This window comes from Erpetoichthys calabaricus, chromosome 3 (genome assembly GCF_900747795.2).
Source record: "Erpetoichthys calabaricus chromosome 3, fErpCal1.3, whole genome shotgun sequence".
Lineage (NCBI taxonomy): Eukaryota > Metazoa > Chordata > Cladistia > Polypteriformes > Polypteridae > Erpetoichthys > Erpetoichthys calabaricus.
The window spans coordinates 304,381,401-304,400,910 of NC_041396.2; the positions used below are offsets into that span (position 1 = coordinate 304,381,401).

A 19,510-nucleotide genomic window follows, 5' to 3' on the forward strand; every position below is an offset into this window, starting at 1 on the left:
CATGATGACACATTCAAGACACACAGAACACAATTACTTGGAAGCTGAAAGCAGTGGAGTCCAATACGCAGCAACAAGGATACAAAAGCCATAAGATATGCAAGTCAGTCGGAGGACAAGTTTCTGGGGGTCACCAGCTTGCATAATCATGGGCGCCTCACAGTACAACAGCTTCAAGAACAGCTTAACGGTGTGGGTCGACAAAAGCATGGGTCTGTTTTTAGACTTTGTGCTGCAGGTTTGACAGGGTCAGTGGCAGTAAGAGAGCCATTCCTTAACCCCTTAACCGCCCTCTGCCGGATATATCCGGCATCGTTGTTTTATTGCTAACGCCATACTGCCGGAATTATCCGGCACATTTGCCTGTGGTTATATGAATGCCTGGCAAGTAGTATAACTGACGGTTTGGCGTGGGTATTATTACTACATTGTATTTCAACAAGTCTGTGGTTGTTTTGGCCGGTCATGTGACGTGATTTGCATGTGACAGCTGTGAATATGGCGAAACGTAAACTGACTTCAAGTGAGGCTTTGCAGGCGATTTTGGACAGTTCTGATCATGATTGTAGCAGTTCTGAAGAAGATTTTAGCGACAATGATGAGCAGCAACGTGCGCTGCATGATACTGTGAATGAAGATGCATCGGATGATGGCGCTGAGTGGGTGTATCCCCAGCATCTCAACTGGACTGCTGCCCGAGGTGAACTACCTTTTCTGCATCCGTTAGAGGCAACGTGTGGTTTTATTGTTGATGTAAACAATTACACTGCTGAGCAGTTTTATGAGCTGTTTGTGTCACCTGATTTGATCAGACATTTTGTTCATCAGACAAATCTGTATGCAGCAGCACAGTTTATTGAGAAAAATCCGAATTTACCTCCATATTCCCGTGTTCGTGCTTGGGTAGACACTGATGAAAACGAAATGAAAAAATTCATTGGGATTTTGATGTTGATGGGAATAATCAGAAAACCAGATATTGAGATGTACTGGTCTACAGATCCTATGTATGCAACACCTATTTTTGCAGCTATCATGACACGTAACCGATTCTCTTTGCTGCTGAAATTCTTTCATTTGAATGACAACAGAAATGAGCCAGATAAGAAAGATCCAAACCGCGACCGCTTGTTCAAGCTACGTCCTTTGATTGTTCATTTATTTGAAGCATTTCAGTTGCCCTACATGCCAGGACCGTCAGTTGCAGTTGATGAAAGTTTATTGTTGTGGAAGGGCCGCTTACAGTTTCGACAGTATCTACCATTGAAAAGGGCACAGTTTGGTATCAAGATGTTTTGCTTAGCTGAGAATTCAGGTTACATTTATAGATTTCGTGTATACACTGGCAAAAAGGATCCTATTAGTAGTATTTCAGCAGTGTTGCCAGATGAATGTAAGGACTTTGGACTTTCAGAAAAAATTGTTGTGTACCTTGCCCTAACACTATTGGACAATGGGTACACCATTTGGATGGATAACTGGTACTCCAGTTGTAGGCTGTTCCATTACCTTCATCACCGTAAAACTACAGCATGTGGCACAATTCGTTCTAACAGGGTCCCTCCAGAAGTTCGCAATTCAGCGCCAGCACCGGGTCAGCACATTGCATACGGCAGTGGCCCATTGCTGTGCCTGAAATTTTGAGACAAAAAAGATGTTCACATGCTAACAACTCAGCACAATGAGTCTGTGCAGGAGGCTCCCCACAGACGAGGACGCCCATCACCTACTGATGTCCGTTACAAGCCTCAATGCATCATTGAATATAACAGCAACATGGGTGCTGTTGACAAGCAGGACCAAATATTGGAACCCTATTCGGCTGCAAGAAAAACTATGAAGTGGTATAAAAAGTTATCAGTTCATCTGCTCCAAATGGCAATGCTGAATGCGCTCACATTTTGTACCAGAAAAATGGAGGCACAAAAACATTTCTGCAGTTTGAACATGACGTCATTGCAGCCTTCATTTTCTCTGGTGAGGAACAACATGCAGATAGAGTAGAGGCAATGGTGAGGCTCACAGAACGTCACTTTCCGGACAAACTCGAACCAACACCAACTTGGACCAAGCCACAGGCACGCTGTCATGTCTGTTCAAAGAAGGGTCAGCGTAGAGACGTCAAGACCTTCTGCTCAAAGTGTCCCAGCAATCCAGGACTTTGTGCAGTTCCCTGCTTTGGCCTGTGGCACAGCAAACTCAAATACTGGGAATGAAACTATGATTGACTGAACGACTTTTGACTTTTGAATTACTTTTGACTGTTCCGTTTTGTTGTAGACAATAAATCCAGAAGCCTGAGAAAAGGTACATTTTGTGTTTTATTATGTGTTTGCCCATTTCTAGAACTTCCATCCATCCATCCATTGTCTCCCGCTTATCCGAGGTCGGGTCGCGGGGGCAGCAGCTTGAGCAGAGATGCCCAGACTTCCCTCTCCCCGGCCACTTCTTCTAGCTCTTCCGGGAGAATCCCAAGGCGTTCCCAGGCCAGTCGAGAGACATAGTCCCTCCAACGTGTCCTGGGTCTTCCCTGGGGCCTCCTCCCGGTTGGACGTGCCCGGAACACCTCACCAGGGAGGCGTCCAGGAGGCATCCTGATCAGATGCCCAAGCCACCTCATCTGACTCCTCTCGATGCGGAGGAGCAGCGGCTCTACTCTGAGCCCCTCCCGGATGACTGAGCTTCTCACCCTATCTTTAAGGGAAAGCCCAGACACCCTGCGGAGGAAACTCATTTCAGCCGCTTGTATTCGCGATCTCGTTCTTTCGGTCACTACCCATAGCTCATGACCATAGGTGAGGGTAGGAACATAGATCGACTGGTAAATTGAGAGCTTCACCTTGCGGCTCAGCTCCTTTTTCACCACGACAGACCGATGCAGAGCCCGCATTACTGCGGATGCCGCACCGATCCGCCTGTCGATCTCATGCTCCATTCTTCCCTCACTCGTGAACAAGATCCCGAGATACTTGAACTCCTCCACTTGAGGCAGGATCTCGCTACCAACCCTGAGAGGGCACTCCACCCTTTTCCGGCTGAGGACCATGGTCTCGGATTTGGAGGTGCTGATTCTCATCCCAGCCGCTTCACACTCAGCTGCGAACCGATCCAGAGAGAGCTGAAGATCACGGCCTGATGAAGCAAACAGGACAACATCATCTGCAAAAAGCAGTGACCCAATCCTGAGCCCACCAAACCGGACCCCCTCAACGCCCTGGCTGCGCCTAGAAATTCTGTCCATAAACGTTATGAACAGAATCGGTGACAAAGGGCAGCCCTGGCGGAGTCCAACTCTCACTGGAAACGGGTTCGACTTACTGCCGGCAATGCGGACCAAGCTCTGGCACCGATCGTACAGGGACCGAACAGCCCTTACCAGGGGGGCCGGTACCCCATACTCTCGGAGTACCCCCCACAGGATTCCCCGAGGGACACGGTCGAATGCCTTTTCCAAGTCCACAAAACACATGTAGACTGGTTGGGCAAACTCCCATGCACCCTCCAGGACCCTGCTAAGGGTATAGAGCTGGTCCACTGTTCCGTGACCAGGACGAAAACCACACTGTTCCTCCTGAATCCGAGGCTCGACTATCCGACGGACCCTCCTCTCCAGGACCCCTGAATAGACTTTTCCAGGGAGGCTGAGGAGTGTGATCCCTCTGTAGTTGGAACACACCCTCCGATCCCCCTTCTTAAAGAGGGGGATCACCACCCCGGTCTGCCAATCCAGAGGCACTGTCCCTGATGTCCATGCGATGTTGCAGAGGCGTGTCAACCAAGACAGTCCTACAACATCCAGAGCCTTGAGGAACTCCGGGCGTATCTCATCCACCCCCGGGGCCCTGCCACCAAGGAGTTTTTTGACCACCTCGGTGACCTCAGTCCCAGAGATGGGGGAGCCCACCTCTGAGTCCCCAGGCTCTGCTTCCTCATTGGAAGGCATGTTAATGGGATTGAGGAGGTCTTCGAAGTACTCCCCCCACCGACCCACAACGTCCCGAGTCGAGGTCAGCAGCGCACCATCCCCACCATATACAGTGTTGACACTGCACCATTTCTAGAACTTGCACAACATTTAGTGGTCAATACTGCTTGAATAAATGTAAAAAATGTAAAAAAAAAAAAATGTAAAAAAGTAAAAAAACGAAAATTGTTCAGATTTCGCCTGGCGTGGGGAATATTTAGGGAGTTGGCGGTTAAAGGACAAATGAGGGCCTTGAAGTACCAGCTGTGGACTACTGCAGACTGGAAGAAAGTCTTCTGGACCAATGAATCCAAATTTGAAAGCTTCGGTTCATCAGGCAGGATGTTTTGTATGCTGTCGAGTTGGTGAAAGGATGGTTCCTCAGTGCTGGAGGCAGAGTTGTTGACTTGCACAGAATGACTGGCATCCTGAATCAAAAGGGTTACCACAGTTTGGTGGTTAGATCAGGAAAAGGTGCAGGCTACTCTGATGAATCAAAAATTGAATAAGTTTTACACTTAATTATTTAATTATTTTCTCTTTATTTGCCATTCTTTATTTGCTCTCTGCTTCGATTTCATGAAACATTAAGACATTAAACTATATGCATTTCCATAAAAACAGGTGTTCTAATTCTAATACTTTTGATCACTAGTGTAAAGGATTTAGTTGATGCATTTATTTTGCAAATAGTTTCAAGCAAACTTTAAAGGTTAAATGAAATCAGTATTTTATGAATTTAAGCATATAATTATGATGTTACAACATAAATCAGTCTCTGGTGGTGGTATGGACAGTTGTTCATTTGCGCATTTCTCAGATGAAAGACTGTAAGAATAAATGTAGTTACCTATGCAAAGGTTTATACTTAGGTCTTGTCATTCAGAAGTATCCTGTGTGAGAAGGGTCCTGGTTGCTTTCCAACGCTAAAGGAAGTAGAAGTAAGAGTCTAACCACTTTCTCTATATGAAGGACATTATGGAGTCTAGCTTTCTAGAAGACATGGGCACAGAAAGGTTTCATGACATTAATAATTTTAAAAAGGAATTTTAAAAAAGTATCAAAGTTTAGCTTAGAGGACTACAGTTGACTCACTCAACAATCCTATTACTGAAGTCCAGTGTGTGGCTTTAATTTGTTGAATTCACCATCTTACAAGACCAAAGTAGAAGGAATAATATCCACATAATTGGCCTCGGCGAGAATATTGAAAGTGAAATGCCAGAATGTCTACTTTAGAATGTTGGAAAATTTAAAGGCAATTTTGTAGTCTGCAGGCCAAAATCCATAAGACATGCCCAAAAGTATTCATGAAGAAAAATCTGTTTTCTGTGATTGATGCATCACCCAGCTCTAATATTTAAAATTGGATCTAATGTCTCATTTGCGAAGCTAGTTAGTAACTTGGAATTATGGGGTCCTGTAGTATTGGATGTTTGCTGTCTCTGTTACCTTTTCATCTTCTTTTCCTCCTTTTTGGCTCTGTGGCCAGCGGCTACTGCGTTGGGGTTATGTAGACTCTTAACTTTTTAGTGTTAACAAGTGACTTCAAAAATACTGAAGGTATTATTTTAATATTGTTCTTCTAAAATTTGATAAAAATGCCAGGTTGGCCTCTTGTCAGGCTTTCTGCAGCTAACAGTGCTGCACTCCTTAGTCTTCATTTTTCCGTTTTTATGCATGTGTGGCATAAAGAGTGGAGATCGTGGGGTTTGAGCCAGGAAATGTATCAAAGCATTATGTGCTGCTCAGGAATGGTAGATCTACTGCTCAACTCTGATAAATCAAACTTTGCTGCGAAAGGTTGCCCAAATCTAAAAGTGCTTGTGTATCCACTTGGCTGACTTTGCTATAATAAATCAATCAGATTGTAATTGTCAAATACTGTTCTACATGCAGTGCAGATTGTAGTGAAATGCTTAGTTACAGAAGCTCAAAAAATGTAAATACTGTTTGGGGGAAAAAAAAAACGGGACATAATGAGAGCGCTAGTGCTGTTAGTAACAGGTTTGTAAGTGGCAGTAAGATGGTGACCACAGGTTTACATACACAGGTGTTAGCATTTGACTAGAGCAGGCCCAGCTTGCTGTGTCCTCAAATGTAACCCACTAATAGAAGTTAGTTCGTTCTGGTGTTCCACTGGTTGAATTTACCAGCATTCTACAGCTAGAGCGATGCATCCATTAGAGCACTGGTAACAGAATGACTCATTTCGAGTTAAATTACATCATGTGATTAAATCTTCTTTGTTACTAACGTTGACAGATTCAGTCTGCATTTCAGTGTCTGTACCACACATTTTAGGTTTTTTTTTTTTTTTTTTTTTTTTTATACCATTACTTAATCACACAAGTCTCCAGACCCCCCTCTTGCCCTTTCCACTTCATCTGATCATATTGGAAGAAAACACATCCAGGATTAAAATAGCATCTGCAGTAAGAAGTACAGTATAATCCTTTTCACCGCAGTACACAAAATGCCACAGTACCTGAAATCAGCATGACTCGCCATGAGACGTAAGAGGTCAGGTCAGGTTTGGGAGCATGCACTGGTACAGTATGTTGCCTCACCCACCACACGACAAAACAGTTCAGGATCCTGGTTGGCAACTGCCAAGGCAGACACGCAGCCCAGTCCCACCCTCTGGAAATGAATCTTTATCTGCCACAGCTAGGTGTTACATGGGCTTCCTCTTGGCCTGGTCCAGCCACTTGCAGGATCCTCATTGTTGAGGACCCGAGCCAGATCACCCTCGGGGAATGGCACCACATGGCCATAGTGGCGTAACTGATGCTCCCTAACAATGCAGGTAATGTGCCTCATTCGGGACTCCGTGAGCAACACAAAGTCAAACCAGCGGTACCCAAGGATTCTCCAAAGAGAGACAGTACTGAAAGAGCCCAGTCTTTGTCTCCGGTCGCTGGATAGCGTCCATGTCTTGCAATCATCCTGTCTCCTGTCAGAGTTCGTCCAATTTATTTAAAAGTGAGTGAACCTTCCATATTTATGGAAGTAGGCCGGTTTTTGAATTCTTTCCACCTTACTGTAATCCTTACTCTAGATCTTTGCACTTTCCATCTTCGGATGAGCTGCTCTTCCAGTAAGGTGCAGGAGAGCTCCTTAGCCAGCAGTGATCGCAGCTCACTATAAATATAAGCTTTATATATGCAGATAGATAGATACTTTATTAATCCCCAAGGGGAAATTCACACACTCTAGCAGCAACATACTGATAAAAACAATATTAATTAAAGAGTGATAAAAACACAGTGCAAGGTGGCGAGTGCGAGGCAGATGTAACAGTCAATAACTTTGTATAATGTTACCGTTTACCCCCCCAGGTGGAATTGAAGAGTCACATAGTGTAGGGGTCTCCGATCTCCTCAGTCTGTCAGTGGAGCAGGACAGTGACAGCAGTCTGTCGCTGAAGCAGCTCCTCTGTCTGGAGATGATCCTGTTCAGTGGATGCAGTGATGATTGACAGGAGCCTGCTCAGCACCCGTCGCTCTGCCACAGATGTCAAACTGTCCAGCTCCGTGCCTACAATAGAGCCTGCCTTCCTCACCAGTTTGTCCAGGCGTGAGGCGTCCCTCTTCTTTATGCTGTCTCCCCAGCACACCACCTCGTAGAAGAGGGCGCTTGCCACAACCATCTGATAGAACATCTGCATCATCTTAATGCAGATTTTGAAAGACGCCAGCCTTCTAAGGAAGTATAGTCTGCTCTGTCCTCTCTTGCACAGAGCATCAGTATTGGCAGTCCACTCCAATTTATCATCCAGGTGCACTCCCAGGTATTTATAGGTCTGCACCCTCTGCATACAGTCACCTCTGATGATCATGGGGTCCATGAGGGGCCTGGGCCTCCTAAAATCCACTACAAGCTCCATGGTTTTGCTGGTGTTTAGTTGTAGGTGGTTTGAGTCGCACCATTTAACAAAGTCCTTGATTAGGTTCCTATACTCCTCCTCTTGCCCACTCCTGATGCAGCCCATGATAGCAGTGTCATCAGCGAACTTTTGCATGTGGCAGGACTCCGAGTTGTATTGGAAGTCCGATGTATATAGGCTGAACAGGACCGGAGAAAGTACAGTCCCCTGCAGTGCTCCTGTGCTGCTGACCACAATGTCAGACCTGCAGTTCCCGAGACGCACATACTGAGGTCTCTCTGTAAGACAGTTCACGATCCATGCCACCAGGTATGAATCTACTCCCACCTCTGTCAGCTTCCAAGTTTGCAGCTTGTCTGAAAGGCAGTCGAGGTGAGCTGACACTCAGGTTTGCGTCTGCGATTATAGCAGCATATCTTCAATTTAAAAATCCATTTAAAAATTGATAGATACAAACCAGAGGGCTTGTCTTAATAGTAATAATAAATAAATAAGCTGCTTTAGGAATTCAAGAGTGTATATATCTTTGTGTGTATGTGCCTTCTTTCCATGTACATTTTGGACAATTCCAGATGATTGTCTCAGCATGACACACTAGGGCACCACCTCTCCATATGGACCTTGAAGATTGCTGGGCAGCCATTGTACATGCAGTTGAGCAAGGGCTAAATAGGTGAATTGTGTGTTTTTTCCAGAGCCCCAGTTCTACCGACTAGAAGGAGTTTGGCTGACGGAGGAGGGAATGTCCCTTCTACGCAGCATCTCTGTATCACCACTACACAAGCGACGGCAGCGGCGCTCCCGTTTAGGAACGATATGTGGGGAGCCAGGGTCTGATAGCTTGGAGCTCAAGGATGGAGACGTTGATGGTGAGGACATGAAAGGTAAGCAGACAAAAGGACAGCATCCTTTAGTGGCCAGCTGAGGTTCTTGTGTAAAATTTCCACTTCACCGAGTGTGGGCAGTGGAGGCCAGCAGGGCAAAGGTGCTAAAGTAAAAACAGACAACATTCTAACTGGCCTCAGAGAAAGAAGTGATTTGTTTAGTATCTAATATTCCCGAGTGTTCATTTAAAGGACTGATTTGCACAAAATAAAACATGGGCATGGTGATTTTGATTCAGATTTTGTTTTCAAGATTCCATACACAGAGCTCTAATAAGATGTGTGTTCCTTTCCTTAAAGGAATTGTGGAGCCCATGGAATGCGACTCAAAACTAGAGAACCTGGGAAGTCCAGATCGAGAGACTGGAGCAGAGAGGGAGTCTGGTCTGGAGGGAGTTGTAGATGGGACCATAGATACTGAGGGTTGCAAAGGCATTATTGAGGAAACTGATGAAGGAAAGAAGAGGAAGAGGAAGCCCTACAGGCCTGGTACCCAACTTTATTATATTTCAAAAGACTCAACTCCTAACTAATGGTGGATTTTTAAAGCTGACAACAGGCAATTGCTTGAATTATTTATTTTTAGGCATTGGTGGATTCATGGTGCGGCAAAGGAAATCCAACTTGCGTATTAAAAAGGGACTGATTCCGCAGGCTCCTGAAGAACAGGGAGGATTGGAGCCTCTGTGCACTACTGAGAAGACCCCAGAAGAAGGTGAAGTAGTTAAACAATAGATTTGTGGCCATGATTGCCTTCCAGTATTTTTATTCTGATCTCCCTTGTCTGTTTTTAGAAACACCAGGGGATGGCCAGAAAAATCCAAAAGGGGACACGGTTGGAGAGCAGGCAAAGAAGCGGCGTGGCCGTAAGAAAAGCAAGTTGGAGGACATGTTCCCTGCATATCTTCAGGTGACTGTGCTTGCCTTTATGGTTTAGTTGCGCATCTTCATTGCTGCACTAAGTGAAATTGAAAGGCACACATTTGCTCTCATTGTGTAATTTTTGCAGGAGGCTTTTTTTGGGAAGGCTCTTCTAGATATTAGCAAGAAAGCAGTCTTGGCCCCCAAAACTCCAGTGGAGGTTGCAGTCCAAGACTTGGTGAAGCCATCTTCAGCTTCCAGTCATGAGGCAGTGCCCATTGCAGGAGAATCAATTCAAAAAGTGGCCACACAGGAGTCTGGTAGGTAAACCTAAACCCTCCCATTCTAATTGAGTGGTCTTATGTACGTCGGCTGTTGTGAAATTAATATTTCCTGGATCGATTTTAGAAAGTAAAATGTTTGCAAGCTATATGGCTTTCTTAGATGTGCATTTTTATTAGAGAGGTATTTAAACAAACTGTTAAGGAGAGAAATAGAGGAGTTAAAGGCCTGGAAAAAATCTTTTTAGTTTAATATACAATGTCATTCTCTGAAGAATGGTTAATAACACATTTGAAGCTTCAGAAATATAAAATCCCAACATGAAATACAATATACAGTGGGTATAGAAAAGAATCCCCCCCTTCGAAATATTCCTTTTTATTTTGCTTTACAGCCTTAAATGAATACCCACAAACTAATATTTTTTCCAGTTTTACTTACTCAATGCAATCTATAACACCCCAGTGAAAGATATCACAGCTACCATTCAGAAGAATTAAAAAAAAAAAAAAAAAAAAAAAAAAAAATTAAAAAAACAAGAAATCCTGAGATTAATAAAGGATCAGCCAACTCCTAAACTCGGTCAGATACAAGTGCCCACCATTTCCATTGCGGTTACTGGCTATGATCATTTGTAATCCGTGTGATTAGGGAAGCTGATCCTGGAGAATTCATTCCCTTGCTTGGTAGTACAACTGACTATGGGTGGCAAGCCACTTTCAAAAGATCTTGGGGATAGATTTGTGGACAGACATAAGGCAGGAGATGAATACAAAAAAATCTCAAAGGCTTTATCAATCCCAAGGAGCCCAGTAAAGTCCATAATAAAGAAGTGTTTGGTACTACTAGGACCCTCCCTGTATCCACACTGGATGGAAGAGCAAGGAGGAAACTGGTAAGAGAGGCTACCGAGAGGCCAATGGCCACTTTGAAGGAGTTACAGGATTTGATGGCAAAGAGTGGTCATTGTGTGCATGTGACAACAATTTGACAAGCGCTCCACAATTGTGGCTTGTTCAGGAGGGTCACACTTCTCAAGAAAGGCCACATTAAGGCTCGTTTGAGCTTTGCCAGAATGCACCTTGAAGATTCTGATGCCAAGTGGAAAAAGGTCTTATGGTAGGATGAGCCCAAAATCGAACCGTTTGGCCTCAATACCAAACGGTACACCTGGCAGAAATCCAATGCAGCTCATCATCCACAACACACCATATCTACAGTAAAGCATGGAGGTGGCAGCGTCCTGTTGTGGGGGGCCTGGGGCTCTCGTTAGGGTAGAAGGAAAAATGGATGGGGCAAAATACCGTCAAATTCTTGAGGAAAACCTGTTACCCTCTGCCAGAAAGTTGAAGATGGGCAGAATGTTCACCTTTCAACACGACAACGACCCGAAGCACACAGCAAAATTGACCACACAGTGGCTAAAGGAGCAAAAAGTTAATGTCCTCGTGTGGCCAGTCAGAGCCCAGACCTAAATCCCATTGAAAATCTGTGGAAAGATCTGAAGATAGCAGACCACCAACGCTCACCATCCAATTTGACCGAACTTGAACAGTTCTGTAAAGAAGAGTGGGGGGCAAATGTTGAGTGGGTTCAATCTAGATGTGCAAAGCTGACAGAGAAGAATCCCAACAGACTCAAGGCTGTTATTAAAGCAATAGGTGAGTCAACAAAATATTGACGTTGAGCCGGGGGGGAGGGGTGAGCTTTTATTAATCTCAGGATTTCTTGTTTTTAATTTTTTATAATTTCTTCTGAACTGTAGCTGTGATATCTTTCACTGGGATGTTATAGGTTGCATTGAGTAAGTAAAGCTGGAAAAAATATTGGTTTGTGTGTTTTCATTTAAGGTTGTAAAGCAAAACAAATGGGAATATTTCAAAGGGGGGGATTCTTTTCTATACCCACTGTATAAACACATATGCATTTAGGCAGGGCCCTCAGTAACCTGTCCAGATAAGACCTTACCCCAGGCACCCAGCCCAAACTACTATCTGCAGGTGTTCAGGCTAGCAGACTCAGAAATGTGAAGCTGGTTATAAAGGTTTAAAGTACTTCAAATAGTTCCAATAATATACAATATGCATTTCAATAGAGAATTACCATCATCAACCCCTGGCTTGAACAGACAAGTCCAAAATTAGAATCTTTATAAAATAATTCACTGCACGAAGGCAAAAGGAAGCACAAAAAAGAAATAAAGGGCAAAGGTTTGCTTAAAAAGGAAACTAGGGGCTTACAAGTCCAACCTAAAACTAGGTTAGATGCACTTTATTAATCTGAAAGGAAAATTTAGATGCATACAGCAGCAGAAACATAAACAAGGACATAGACTCGCAGGACAAGTAATATGGTCAATTGAAACATAGATAAAATAAATAATAAAGGAATGTGTATTGTATTCCAAGTTCATTTTACTATTTCTATACAAGTATTAAGTCTGGGATGTCAGGAGGAAGCATTGAATTGCCTGATAATAGCAGGCAGAAACAGATTCCCAGAGGTGGTGCTTAGCACAACATGGAGGAATGACCCTGTGGCTAAAAGTGCTCCCAAGTAAGCGTCTCCTGGAGAGGATTTTTCATGATGACATCCAGTTTTGTCACCTTCTTCTTTTCAACAACAGCTTCCAGTATGTCCAGGGTTAGCCCTGTAATGGAGCAGGCTTTCCTGACAAAATTTGTTCATACATTTTGTCTTTTGAGCTCTAAGTTGCTTCCCCAAGAGATCACAGGTTAGAGTAACACACTGGCTACTACAGACTGATAAAACATTTTTTGCAGTTTGCTGCATACAGGAATAGACTGGAGTCTTCTTCGAAAGTCCAGTCTGCTCGGGCCCTTCTTGTACAGCATCACTGTGTTGTCAGACCAGCCCACTTTGCTGTTTATATGAACCCCCAGGTACTTGTAGCTCTGCACTGCTTCATCTCCCAACCCCTGAATGGCGACTGTTCTCAGAGGTCCTGTGACCCTTTTGTTATCTACCACCAACTCTGTTGTCTTGCCAATGTTGAGTTGCAGGTTGTTCTCCCGGCACCACAAGACAAAGTCCGTCCTCCACAACCATCCTGTGCTCTGGTTCATCTCCATTATTAATACAGCCTGTGATGGATGAGTCATCTGAAAATTTCTGTAGGTAGCAGTTGCTGTTACTGTACTGGAAGTCTGTTGTGTAGAGGGTAAACAGGAATGAAGAACAGACCATTCCCTGAGGTGTTCAAGTGTTGCACATCACCATTTCTGACACACAGTCCTCCAGCACCACAAACTGCTGCCTGTTTAGGTGGTTCGTGTTAGAGGAGATGCCTAGCCCAGAGCCTTTTTCCCAGTTGGTGAGGCAGAATGGTGTTAAAGGCACTGGAAAAACAAATGTTGACTGTGGTCCTGGCTTTGTCCAAGTGGACAAAGTGGAAGTTAGCTGTGTTGAGCATGCAGATCAGAGCATCCTCCACACCTGTGTGTGAGCATGATTGGCAAACTGCAGAGGATCAATATGTTCTGAAACCAGTGACTGGAGCTATTTCAGGACCAGCCTCTTGAAGGTCTTCATGATTAATACAGTGAGAGCAGCAGGTCTGAAGTCCTTAGGATCACTGGAATTCCCTTTCTTTGGCACTGGAAACGCACAAGATGTTTTCCACAGCTGCGGAACCTTCTGCAAACACGGGGGTTGGGGAAGGAGAACAGATGCTGAAGTTGCAGCAACAGATGCAGAGTTGGCAGACACACGTTTTCTACACCCTCTGGCTTCTTCCATCCGGGCCTGCAGCCTTGCTTGTACTGGATATCACAGGTGTGATGTCGCTGTATCGGAAAGCTGTGCAGGCTAGAAATGGCACACATAGATTTGCAGTTTTGGGGTTTCGGTTAGACACCTTCATCTGCAGGTTTTACAGCCTGCTTGTAGCCAGTGGTTGTCCTCGTCTGGTTCCATACATCTTCATGTTGTTCAGTTGTGACTTGTTCTCAAGTTTGTCTCTTTAGTGACCGTTCCCCTCTCAGAGCTTGATTTCCTCCTCATCTCTAAACGGCTTTCTGGTCTTCTGTGATTTAATAGGTGGTGGTTGTTTGGAAGGCAGTGTACTCTCTTTGTGGGAAGTGTGTTATCCACACAAAATATGATGTAGTCTGTGATACTGTGGCTGGGTCCCTCAATATTCCAGTCCTTTTTTCCAAAGGCAAACTTCATAGACTCCTCAGCCTCTGCTGTCCATTCCTTGCATGGTTCTGGGGGTGACTGGCAGCCAATACTCAGAATCCAGAGAAAAGCAAAAAATCTACAAAGCCTGAAAATCAAATGAAAACAACACTTGAACAATGACACCCACAACGTGTAATTACAATCTGAAGATGCTGTTTGCTCCCCTAGTACCTCTTGGGGCACCACTCACAGAACACAAGGAATGGACACACATTTATAGTGACAACATGTAAAACAAAACCGATAGTAATCACAGTAATATATGAAAATTCAAATTATCAGGAAAACACGTATTAACTTGGGCTTATGTATATTTTAAAACAGTAGCGTTCATACTTTTACTTAATCTAACTCGAGGTCAAAAATGGCAAGAGCCTATCTTTGTAATTTTGGGTTTATACCAGGAAGCTGCCCTGAATGGGACAACAGTCTGTTACAAGGCCCACTCGTGGTCATACTCAAATTTTTCCATATTTGGCCAGTTATTACCTATGAACAAATCTTTGGTGCATGGAAGATAAAAGCCACATGAAGAGTATGCAGACTCCACACAAGAGTTACTGTGTCCATAAGGCCAGGAGAAGAAAACTTGGAATAGAGGGGCACCAGACACCACTGTAATGTACTAAGAAGTAAAAAGAAGAAATGGAAGGTGATATTAACAAGCAGGAGTAATGCTCATGAGAATTATAGTTTTTATAAGTAACTGATAAATTAATACCTTTTATAAACAATCCTACCAACTGCATTTTCATGACTAGATTAATGAGTTGGCATTTTTGATTCAAATGATTAGTGAACGGACCTGATCACTTAGGGGGGTGCTCAGATTGGGGCCGATACTGATCACTGAATTCACGTTTATTAGAATTGGACAATCCTGTTACCAAGCACGTGGCAAGGCTTCACTATTCACTTGCAATTCTGATTGATAGCTGACAGTGACCAATGAAATCCCCAGAATAAACCAGCTTATCTCAAGACTCCGATGGCTTCAGCATAAGTGGACTTCCAAAGTAAAATTAAAGGCATGTGGTTGTAATGAATATGCTGGAAAATCAAAATTACCAGAACTGGTTTTGTGTTCTCGTTGTTGTTCTAGTTTTTGGACTTTCTAAAATTCGTTTAGTAAGGGAAGTATTTTTTTTGCTGATGTCATGTTTCAATTTAGTTTTTGTTAATGAGAAAAAATATTTGTGGAAAGTAACACTTTCTGGCAAATAGTGAGCTATTTCACAGCAGGTCAGCATTCTGTGCTAGGTGTGAAGCTAATTTGTTTTCATTTAAAGTTGTTTATGTGGAACCTTATTCCTAAAGTGTCCATCACATGATGAGACGTCCTCTTTGTAAACTCAGCAAGTTTGGTCAGTCGGGGCGCACTTGTCGTGTAGGTTTACATCCACAGAAACTTGCAGCCTGTATCTCGCCCCAACAAAATCAATCAGGTTTGATTTTTGTCTTAAGTTATATGGGCGGGCTCATGTTTATGCAAGAGCAGACCACCAATGAGAGCTCACTTGGAAGTACAATGCATAAAATGGGGTTCTGAGAAAAGAAGCGACAGGAGTGTTTTGCTTCACTAAAAACAGACTAGACTAGAGACTTCTTTGTCTGAAGTGTCATGTTTGTAGTACCACAACCGAATATTAAAAATGGAGAATGAAAGAGCAGAGTCTGACTGTACTCGCCATAACAGGAAAGCCTTCATACAGACACAGCATGTAAATTGGCTGGCAACATGTGGGGAACTCATGATACTTTGGAAAAGTGAAACTGTGTTAAAAGGTCATGTAATTTGCCATCCACTGCATTTGTCTGTCATACTGTATATTGTGACATCCTCAAAACAACAAGACCCAGCAACTGCAGTCACTAAGTGTCACACTCCCGCCTGACTAGAAGTCATGTGATGAGTTGCTGACTTTAGTAGACCAGACATTGTCTTGTGTACATGAAGGAAAGAGAGAGGTTACTTATGGTAGGAGCTCGAAGTTCTGAAGGTGCACCAGGAGAATTTATTTATTGGTACTAGTGAAGCACAGAAGAGACCCAGAGTTTGTATATATTAGGGTGGCTTAAATGTAAATGTTGAGATGCATGTCGGTATGTAGCTAGTAGTCGGAATCTCGACTGCAGACATTTGCTTAGATGGGTATTATATGAATTTGATGTTATTTGGCTGATGCCTTTATTCAGGATTTCTTATTAGATGGTTTCTGTCTGTCTTAGATATGGTAACATTGGCCAAAATGATTTTTGATTTCCTGGATGTTTCATTTCTTTCAGCTATTGGTGATTTGCCTCTCTGTGTCAAAGAGGGAAGCTTCACTGAAGAAGGCCGAGTGGAAGCTACAGGTACATATACTAGATCAGTGAAATGGAACAAAAGATAGAGACTGAAAATGTTTAAGACCTTTGTCATAGATTGCCTAGCTGCAAATTGAGGCGTTTAGTACAATGGCTGTCAGCAGATAGTAATCTCCGACTACAGTACACAAGATAATCAACAAAAGATTGCGTTTTAATCTTAAAAGTGCTTAACTGTTTTTCAAAGGGTTTATTGATATTTAGATGTCAGCCTTCATACAGTATACAGTTTACCTTTTCACATTTTACTACGTTGCAGACTTATGCTAAAATTATTTAAATACATTTTTCTACACATCAAGAAATAGTCAATACCCCAGAATGACTAAGCAAAACCAGAATTTTAGAGATTTTTTGTAAATGTATTAAAATTAAAAAAACTGCAATATCTTAATGAGATTTAAGTATTCCAACTGCTTGCTATGACACTTGAAATGTTTCTCAGGTGCATCCCACTCTACTGATTCTGTTTCTACACTTTCTTTGGAGTCCACCTGTGGCCAATTCAGTTTTCTTGTACTATAAAAGGTCCCACAGTTGAGGAAAACCCAAGCCATGAGGTCAAAACAAAAATGTAGATTAGAGGCAGAATTTGGGTAAAGCTACAAAAAGAGCACAGTGGGTTTCTGTAATTCTTGAGTGGAAGAAGTATAGTTAAACTGAACAATTGGGGGTTGACGAAGGGCCTTGTTAAGATAGAAGACCAAGAACCAGATGGTCACTCTGGCTGAATTCTATATCAGTTCCTATTTGTCACAAACACATTACATTACAGTGTGTAGTGAAATGCTTACTTTACACAAGCTCAAGAAAGATATATATGTAAATAAATAGAACCAAAAAAAAAAAGCTTGAATAAGAGAGCTGCTGTTGTCAGTCTGAGGTATGTAGGTTGCAGTAAGACATGGTCAGATCTTCTCAGTTGGACCATGGGCTTTCATTTAAAGGCATTGTTATTCAAATAGAGCAAGTCCAGATTGTTGTGTCCACAAATCCAACATGCTAATTGAAGTAAGTTTATTCTGATATTCCCTGGTTTAGTCAACAGCATTCTAGGGTCAGAATGATTCATTCATTAGAATAATAGTACAGAGTGTAGTACAGCAATTTTGCAATAAAGGTGGAATAAGTTCTGACAGGATTTATCTTCATATACAAGAAAGTAATGAAACCAAGTATGGGGGAAAATATTGTAATCATCCAAAGATTTGATAGAGATTTTGATGAATCTCGACATTTTAGACCTCTCTGAAATTCTCGTATACGAAGTATAGGGAATGTATTGTAATCCTCCAAAAATTCCATTTCGAAATTTTGATGAATCTCGACATTTTAGACCTCCCAATGTCCAAATATACCATTTTTGGAATTATGTCTGTGTGTGTGTGTTTACATAAACACAATAACTTGAGTGCGGTTTCTCTTAGGTCAACCAAATTTTGCATACAAGTACTAGGTACAAAATGTAGATTTCTATCAACTTTTAGGCCTATTTCCGTTAACCGTAAGTGGAACTTTACCTTTTATTCGTGCAGCTGCAGAGTTGATTTATTCAACTTGAATAATATATTGGAGAACTTTGGTCCGTCTGACCAGACTACAGGTACATACTCCCAGTGTTTCATAGGCTCGCCTATGTGTTGTGTAGCAAACTTTAAACAACGTTCAACTTGCCTCTTCTTCAGTAGTGGAGTCTTGTTGGGTGAGTGTGTATGGAAGCCATGCCAGTGGAGTGCATTGCCTATTTTTTTTCTCTGTAACAATTGTCCTTGCTGCCTCCAAGTCTTTACGGTGCTTTTTCCAAGTAGCTGTTGGGCTACTCTTCTTACTACCTGATCAGAAATCTTGCACAAAGCTCCTGTGCATGGCCAGTTGATGGTGCGGTGATGTACGTTCCACTTGCAGATACTGGCCCCAGTGGTGCTTACAGGAAGATTCTGACATTTTGAAATGCATCTGTATCCAGTTCCATTGATATGGTTTGCAACAGTCAGGTTGCAAAGGACTGGGGAGAGCTCTTTGCCTTTACCAATCATGAGATGTTTCTTGTGTGACACCTTGGTAGCAAAACACTTTTTTATAGCCCGTCTGTATGTACTCACCCAGCTGATATCTTTTTGCACAGATAGAAGGTGGAAGTAATTTCTAACTACTTGGGGATTTCAGTTGGTTCCTTGCCTTAATGTCCTGCTTTTTTTTAGTGTGTTCAATATTTTTTCCTTGTGTCATTCCACTTTATTACTCATAACTTTTTATTTATGGCCTTCGGTGTGATGAGGATGGATAGGATTAGGAACAAGTACATTAGAGGGTCAGCTCAGGTTGGACGATTTTGGAGACAAAGTCAGAGGGGTGAGATTGCATTGGTTTAGACATGTGTAGGGGAGAGATGCTGGTTATATTGGGAAAGGGATACTAAGGATAGAGCTGCCAGGTAAGAGGAAGGCCTAAGAGGAGGTTTATGGATGTAGTGAGAGAGGTGAGACATGCAGGTAATGGGTGTGATGGAGCAAGATGACGAGGACAGGGAGAGATGGAAAAAGATGATCCGCTGTGGCAACCCCTAACGGGAGTAGCTGAATGAGCAAGAATGTTGTGAATTCTTTTTGTGGATTTCTTGAGTTAATACCAATGTCTAGTGAGAATTTCATGTGAATACCCTCATTAGAAATGTATTTACAGTTAGGTCCATAAATATTTGGACAGAGACAACTTTTGCCTAATTTTGGTTCTGTACATTACCACAATGAATTTTAAATGAAACAACTCAGATGCAGTTGAAGTACAGATTTTCAGCTTTAATTCAGTGGAGTGAACAAAACGATTGCATAAAAATGTGAGGCAACTAAAGCATTTTTTGAACACAATCCCTTCATTTCAGGGGCTCAAAAGTAATTGGACAATTGACTCAAAGGCTATTTCATGGGCATGTGTGATCAAGTCTGTCGTTATGTCATTATCAATTAAGCAGATAAAAGGCCTGGAGTTGATTTGAGGTGTGGTGCTTGCATGTGGAAGATTTTGCTGTGAACAGACAACATGCGGTCAAAGGAGCTCTCC

At 42.8% G+C, this 19,510-nt stretch overlaps 1 protein-coding gene across 1 annotated transcript in view; it reads left to right on the plus strand.

Moving 5' to 3' along the window:
* The window catches only part of kmt2d (lysine (K)-specific methyltransferase 2D), a 165,300-nt gene that overhangs the window by 90,110 nt on the left and 55,680 nt on the right, over window positions 1-19,510 (plus strand). Inside the window, exons 20-25 of the mRNA XM_051924785.1 lie at window positions 8,549-8,737; window positions 9,038-9,226; window positions 9,324-9,452; window positions 9,532-9,647; window positions 9,747-9,918; window positions 16,370-16,438. Of these exons, the coding sequence (XP_051780745.1) occupies window positions 8,549-8,737; window positions 9,038-9,226; window positions 9,324-9,452; window positions 9,532-9,647; window positions 9,747-9,918; window positions 16,370-16,438 (864 nt within the window). The remainder of the gene's footprint in view (window positions 1-8,548; window positions 8,738-9,037; window positions 9,227-9,323; window positions 9,453-9,531; window positions 9,648-9,746; window positions 9,919-16,369; window positions 16,439-19,510) is intronic.